Source organism: Pteropus vampyrus, unplaced genomic scaffold, assembly GCF_000151845.1.
Source record: "Pteropus vampyrus isolate Shadow unplaced genomic scaffold, Pvam_2.0 Scaffold23, whole genome shotgun sequence".
NCBI lineage: Eukaryota > Metazoa > Chordata > Mammalia > Chiroptera > Pteropodidae > Pteropus > Pteropus vampyrus.
This window is the reverse complement of record NW_011888804.1, coordinates 3,651,712-3,659,292: the sequence shown is the minus strand read 5'-3', so window position 1 is coordinate 3,659,292 and position 7,581 is coordinate 3,651,712. Positions and strand designations below refer to the sequence as shown.

Genomic DNA, 7,581 nt, shown 5'->3' with positions numbered 1-7,581 from the left:
TTTGATACATTCCCGGACACGTGTTCAGGTTTTCCATATATTAATTTGTTTAATCCCCCCAGCCACTCTGTGGGGTAGGTCCTGGTACTATTCCCCTTTTAGAGATAAGGAAACTGAGGCTCAGGGAACTTAACTGACTTGCCCAAGGAAGCGAAAGGGCGGGGAGCTGAATCTAAGCAGACTGTGCTTTTAACCACCATGTGCTGTCATGTTTCCTCGATCTAATCTTAGTACGGACTCTCTAGAGCGCTGGAATTAGCGGGGCCTTAGAGCTCATCAGAGAGGTCTCAGGACGCAGACTGGACCAAGGTCTGGACCAAGCTCCTGCAGGGAGATGGGAATGAGGTGGCCACTTGGGCAGGCACCGGAAGCAAGCACTTGCCTGGTCTCTGATCTGGAAAGCGTCCTGCTGGCCCAGGACTGGGTCTGCTGCCCCCTGGGGGCCCTGAGTGGGGAAAGAAAGAAAGAGGGATGGAGCAGAGAAGGAGGCGTCATTCGGGTGCCCTCCCTTCACCCCCCTCACTTCCTAGGTGTGGACACAGGCCCGAGGGCGGCAAGTGACATGCAGAGGTATTTGGAGGCGCAGTGACAGTCCCCCGGGGGGAACCTGGGGTCAGGAAGGCCTAGGTTCAAGCCCCAGTGCTTCCTCCCTGAGCCTCAGCGTCCTCCTCTGTGAAATGGGCGGGTGGTGCTCGCTCTTCAGGTTTCGCTGTAACAAATGGAGTGAGACTTGCTTGTGAGGCGGTGGGCAAGTTTAGGCTTTGTGTCCGCCGCTGCTACGGGGTCATTACTCGCCCAGTGCAGGGGAGAGCCACGGGGACAGAGCATGAAGGAACATGCAAGGACACAGTGAGAAAGCCATTCCGGGTTCCGCTGCCTTTCGACACTGATTCCAGCATGGAGAAAGCCTCGTTTGGGGGCAGCTTTGTCCGCCTCTCTAACCTTTGTGAATTTCCCCCCTTTTGAACAAAAGAGAACAGGCCTCAGGCTCAGATCCACTGGGCAGGGTAGAGTACTGAGAATTTCATTGCGTGGTTTTATGTTCATCTCATTAATTTTTAACGGTTACCCTCTGCAATGGGCTGAATTGTGCTCCTCAAAAGCTGCTCGAGTCCTAACCCTGAGGACCCGTGAAATGTGACCTTATGGGAAAGGAGGGTCTTTGCAGATGGTCAAATTAAAACGAGATCACTAGGGTGGGCCCTAATCCACTACGACTGTGCCCTTATAAAAAGGAGAAATCTGGACACAGAGACACATGCGTAGAAGGAAGATGATGTGAAGACGCAGGGAGAATGCCGTATACAAGCCAAGGAACGCTTGGGGCCACCAGAAACGAAGAGGAGTAAAAACTTCTCCCTCACAGCTTTTCCAGGGAACCAACTTTTCAGACTTTCGGCCCCCAGAACTGTGAAACGAGAAATTTCTGTTCTTTTAAGCCCCCCAGTCTGTGGTTCTTTCGCACTCTCTTTGTAGTATGGAATACCTACCAGTCCCCCATTTCTGCCACTGTAGTGCTTTTAAAACAACGGAATTTGAACTGCACCAAGGAGGCATTATTTATTCTGTCTTCCGCCAGCCGCATTTGTTTGCATTTCCCCACGTTACCAGTGTCTTTACTCTCTCTTTCTTCCTGAATCCTTTTGGGAACACTACATGATGTCCCTAAAGTCTCCTTGACAGGGTCTGTGATACCGAGTTCTCTCAGTTATGTTTGTAAAGTGAGTCAATCTAAAGACGTATCAAGGAAATAAGAGAGTTGGCGGTAAGTGCATGTGGCAAAAATTGGGACAGCGGACTGGCAATGCCCGAAGGTGGGGACGCTGAGGAAGGAAGTGCTGTCACTTCTCGCATTTAGGCGGATAAGATGCTCCCTCCTGCCCGGCCCGGCTTCCCAGCCCCAAGGATTACACGCTCTGAGGGTCTTAGAAGAGCCCGGGATTTGGTGGTGACTGCAGCTTTGCAGAAAGCCAGGGGCTCTGCCAGCAGGAACGGGAAGAATTGGGGTCACTGCTGAGTGACAGCCGGGGTGGGTGGGTGGGCGGGCAGCAGGTACCTGGCTGCCCGGGCTGAAGAGGTGCCGGGCTCTGCATTGAGGTGGGGGCAGGTCTGGCAGCCTGGACTGAGTTGGCTCGTCTCAAACCTGCAGGAGAAAGGAAACAGCTCGTCATGTTATATACACGCACGCACGCACGCAGTGGAAGCAGGAAGATGCTGGGACCAGTCAGTCGGCGCGAGGCAATGCCTTCTGGATTTGAATGCCGTCCCCCAACACTCTCCGCTCTTCCAGACCCTCTTCTCCTCCCTCAGTGAGGTGTCTCTTTCCAATACTCAGACCCTCTGGGCGAGTGACAGCAGCAGCATGGCTGGTGAAGAGCACAGGTTCTGTGCCGTTGCTTCCACCATGTGTGACCTTGTACAAGTGACCCCTCCTCGCTGGGCCTCGGTCTCCTCATCTGTTAAATGGGGGGGAACAGCATCCACCTCACAGCACGCGGTGGAGATGCAATGATATGACACATCCAAAGAGCTCGGAACAGTGCGTGGCACGTGGGAAACACTCCACACGTGGCAGATGTCGGGATTCTTCTATTATTATTGAAAGAATCGTCGCTATTGTCACATGGACCTGGCTTTTCATTCAAGTGTTCCCTTTTACAAGCTGTGTGACTTTGGGCTGCTCACTCACCCTCTCTGAACCTCTCAGATGCCTCATGGAGGCGGCAACTCTACCTACTTGAAAAAAAAACGAGTTAACATTTATTGACTGTTTATCATGTGCCGGAGACTTTACATATAAGAACTTATTTGACCTCTACACCTCGCGAGGTGGGTGCTGCATTATCTTCATTTTATAAATGGGGAAACCGAGGCACAGAGAAGTAAAAGAGCTCAGCCGATGTTTCTTGGCTGGTGTGTGGCAGAGCCAGGGTTTGACTCAGGCATTTGGTCTCTGGAGTCTGCTTGAGACCATTAGGTGCTAAGCCATGAACCCACTATTAAGAAAAAGAAGGCCAGAGGTCAACATGAGACCTGACATTCAGCCCGTCGAACTTCGACCCAGTCTCATGACCTCGCTACAAAAGAAATGAAGCTGTTCCGAGTTCGCACTCAAGGGGTATGAAACACGGATCTCCGCGGTCCAGCAGGCGTTTCTTCCAAAGTCCGGGAATCCGGGGCTCCCACTGGTGGGCACTCTTGCTGGAAAAATCCACCACGAGAGAGGACCGAGGTACTGGGCACGCGATGCAATGGGAGCACCTGTGAGTGGCATCCTGGCCCTGCTAACCCAGCCCACTGCCACCTTCGGCACAGGCCACTTCCCAAGGGAAGAAAGAACTCGGACAGACCCGTGAGAGAGAAGCATCCTTACTTCTGAACGCAAAACGCCAAGAGGCATTTGCCCCAGAGCTTTTTGGGGGAGGAAGGGGAAAAAAATCATATGTTTTTCTTAAACAGGGCACAAGAGCAAAAAAAGGGATATAACCAAAATTTTGGCCGTCTGGAGTCAGAACTGTTTCTGAAACCTGTCTTCTCCCGTAGGCCGGACCCAGTATCTGGAACCGAGCATGGCTCACAGTAGGTGTTTGCTAAGTACGAAAGGAACAGATGAATACAAACACTGTCCTCCCCATTCTTTCTGACTCTCCTCGGCCAGGCAGCCTGCCTGGATCTGCCCATCTCTCTCACCTGCTGGGCTCCGGCTGGAGTCACCAGCAGTGGCGCCGTGGCCCTGGTCCCAGCTCTCCGAGTCCCGGCCGGACGAGCTCATTCGTGCCTCGGAGGCCCTGCGCACGGGAGGCCCGTAGCTTCCTCGCCCAGAAGCAGAGGCCGGGTCAGGGCCTGGAAGGAAAAGCACGAATTGAATGGAGAAAAGGTCAACGGGGGGAATGGGGTGAAAGAAAGGACTCGCATCCCAAAGGAGAAGACAGGTTTGGCCGAACCCACCTGGCTTCTGACCTGGGCCCCTCCTGTCTTCGGCGTCACCTGGAGAGAGAGAAAAATGAGGGGGAGTACGTGTTTTATGGTGTCTGGGGAACCATTACTTAAGGAGCTTGCAAAGGGGCCCATCCGCCACTCCCAAGAACTCTTTTTTTTTAATTGAAAGTCTCCCCTCCCAGCCTCCCCCTTGGCTGTACCTCGTTTCCGATTTTACATTGTTTCCTTCGCGAGCACAGACACACGTGAGCAAACACGGGCTTAAAAAAGACCCAGCTGGGAGCACCGCTTACACAGTCTTCTAGATGCGCTCTGTTCACCCTGATTATCCCCAGGGCTCACCAAGCATGTTCCAGCCTCGAGTCCTTTGCACACAACATTCCCGAAGATTCTATGGGCCCTATCACTATGGTGAGGCGTCTCCCCAGAGATCACCCCCAGACAGCCCTTCTCCAGCCACTTTATCCGAAACAGAGCCCGCTGTCACATCTATCCCCTTTACCGGCTTCGCTTTCCTTCCTGGCATTTGTCACTACCTGATATTACCTGTATTCACGCTGGCAGTCTGTGAGCATCTGTTTCTCCCACTAGAGTTTTAGCTGCACGAAGGCAGGAATTTTGGTCTGTTCTGTATACCTCTCGATCCCTAGGGCACAGAACTGAGCCTGGAACTCATGTGGTGTTTGGTACCGCTTTGTGAAAAGGATTCTAGAAGTGCTTATCACAGACGTGATTCCAGATCTATGAGGGACATTGACATCATTCTATTTTAAAAGATGTTTAATATGGCATGGTATGGATACATCGTAATCCATTCAACGATTCCCCTATTAACAAACAGTTAGGTTTTCCCAATGTTTTTGCTGCCATAAATAGTGATGCCACGAATATACTTACACATATATCTTTTTACATGGTATTTTACTGCTGTTAGATATATTCCCAGAGAGGGATTGCTGGATCGAATGGTATATACACTTCGAATTGAATAAACCCTGCCATATTATTTTCGAAAAGGCTGGGAGTGACTTACGGTCCTGCCTACAGTTTACAGAGTACCTGCCTTGTCACACATTACCGGCACCGGATGTCATCACCAATAATTTTTTAGGTGTCACTATGCAATGCCGGTGATGTCAGTCCTTTCAAGTGAGGTGAATGGGTCTTTCACCCACCATATTTTCAGATTCATCTGTTTTGTCCAGAGTTTGTCTGATAAGCTCATTCATATCATTTATGTATTTATGTATGTATATGTGTCTTGCATAGGTGGTTAACATTATATATTATTAGCCAACATTTACCAAGTACTGTACTCCGCAAAGCACTTTCCATGTAGCATCTCGTTTAATCCTCAGAGTAACCTGGTGATCTGTTAAGCCCATTTTTATAGATGAGGAAAGGGTCTCAGGGAGGTTAGGCCCCTTGACCAAGCTCACACAGCTAGTAAGTGGCAGAGCTGGAATTCAGATTCACGTTCTCCTGGCCTCAGATGGCCAAGATCTTGACAGTTATGCTACTTGGTCTTCTTAACCAGGAAGAAGGATGCTCTGGTGGTAGAAGCTCGGGGCTCTTCAGGGATGCAGTGTGTGTACTGATAGTTTGGCAACTGTCTGCAAAGAGTAGAAATTGCTCTTGCCTTGCTAGGAGAAAAGTATTCATTGATGCCTTTTTGAATGCCAGGCACTGTACTGGGTATCTTGAAAAGTTATCTTGTGGGGGGACATAGTTGGGCACTTTAAATTTTTGACACCTTCAACTATAACCTTCCTTCCAGAAGCACAGCTTGCACTCAACTCCAGAACTGTCAATCACATCAGATTTTATCACTTCGTGTTCAATTGAAATTATTGCAAGGGCTTTATCTAGTCAGTCCTCGTGGCCTAATTCAATTGAAATTTAAATGCGTTTTTATTGTGGTTGCTTTTTTACTTTTTACTGGTTTGCCTCTCTCTTTTAATAAGCATTTTAATAATTAATGATAATACTTGGATGATAATGATAATATCCACAGTAGTGGTAATGTTCTTTTACTAATTTCCTTTCTATTCATCTTTTCTTTTAATTAGTCCAATTTCAGATTTACTGATGGTAGATACAAGAAATATCAGGGGTCAGGAAGGCCTTATCAGCAAGCCCCAAATCCCTCCAAGCCCCAGTCTATATTTCAGTTGTGAGAGTCTCTCTCAGCTCCTCATTTTAATTTCCACCTCTGTTGTACCTCTAAAGACTCCATTAAGGATGACGACAAAGCCTTTTGGAAGTCTGGCATTGTTGAAGAGTTCTCTGTGCTACCTTCTTAATAAGGGTTCACAGTGAGCTGTGAAGGGGACATGGGAGTCCTAGACCCAAGCCCAGAGACTGGCTGTCCACCAACTAGGTAGAAACACAGATGTGATGTCAAGACACTCTTCAGGTAGACCAGTTAGCTAAGCTCTGTCCTTGGTCCTAAAAGGAGAGATGCTTTTGTTTGTTTGTTTTGGTCCTACCTCGAGTTGGAGCCCGGGCAGTGTGTTTGGGCTCAGAGGCGGGCTGCTCAGGGGCAGCAGGCTCACTGACAGGCAGCTGGGGCTTGGTCTTCTTTATGGGCATAGGCTGTGGGAGGACCTGCTTGGGGAAGCCCTTGAAGAACCATGCTCCAGAACGTTTCCACACCTGGGGGAGGAGAGGTGGAGGATGAAGACATGGCGGCAAGCGTATCGGTCCTGCCTCCACGAGTGCCAGTCTTTAACTCTGCTTCCTTTCCCTGGCGCTCTGACACAACAACCAACACCCTTTTCTTACCAGCTGCAGGCTTTCGCAATTTTTATTTGATTTACACGATACCCCTGAACGCTCAATAGAGAGGGCCTGAGTAGACCTACTTTCTTGATGGAGAAAGTTGGATATCAGAAAGCTTATAAACTGGTATAAGGTCACATAGCCAGAGAGTGAAAGGCCAAAGACTGGCCACCCAGTCTCCCACGTCTTAAATGTGGTGTGCTCCCGACTACTAGGAAAATTCACAGAACTAGGTGAGAACAGAAATTCGTTCAAACACTTGGGGACTGTTTCACCTGTGTTCACATCTGAGCTGGTTCCTTTTATACCAACCCCTTAAAACACATACCTGACCAGGTTCCCCAGCCCCCAACTGCCACCCTGTTTCCCTGATTCTAGAGAGGAAAGGACAATTGGACATAAAGGGAGGGCGCTCTAGAAGCCAGGTGGTACCAGTCTGCTCACCTCCCTCTGCTCGATGCAGATTTTGCAAAGCCACACGGGATGTGGGCGGTTGTTGGAGGTCTCCACCCCACACTTGGTGCAGACATTCTGGGGACAGAACATAGTTCAGTGCACACTCAGACACACTAGGCTTGGAGCTGCTAGTGATGGGGGGAAGTGGCGGGGAAGGGTGGCAGTGGAGCTCCATCCTCTCTTGGTGGATGTCAAAATCTAGAACTCTCCTTTCCACGACCAAGGCCAGTTAGAATGAAGTTCTAATTTGAGTCTTAACTTCCAATAACAAGCACTAGATGAGGGAATTCTCCAAGAGTCCCTGTGGGCTCTGAGTTTTTGGCATCCATGCAGGGGAGATCATCGACATGAGTTTTTAAGAGGAAAGGCCAGATATCTATCTTGTTTATTAATTTATTTCTTCTT

The 7,581-nt window shown here is 49.5% G+C and overlaps 1 protein-coding gene across 1 annotated transcript in view; it reads right to left on the bottom strand.

Annotated features, from left to right (window-relative positions):
- RPH3A (rabphilin 3A) overlaps positions 1-7,581 on the bottom strand; it is a 70,304-nt gene that overhangs the window by 26,450 nt on the left and 36,273 nt on the right. Inside the window, exons 4-9 of the mRNA XM_011356055.2 lie at positions 7,165-7,251; positions 6,429-6,594; positions 3,949-3,987; positions 3,691-3,843; positions 2,057-2,143; positions 383-445 (exon numbers count right to left, since the gene is read on the bottom strand). Coding sequence (XP_011354357.1) covers positions 383-445; positions 2,057-2,143; positions 3,691-3,843; positions 3,949-3,987; positions 6,429-6,594; positions 7,165-7,251 — 595 coding nt within the window. The remainder of the gene's footprint in view (positions 1-382; positions 446-2,056; positions 2,144-3,690; positions 3,844-3,948; positions 3,988-6,428; positions 6,595-7,164; positions 7,252-7,581) is intronic.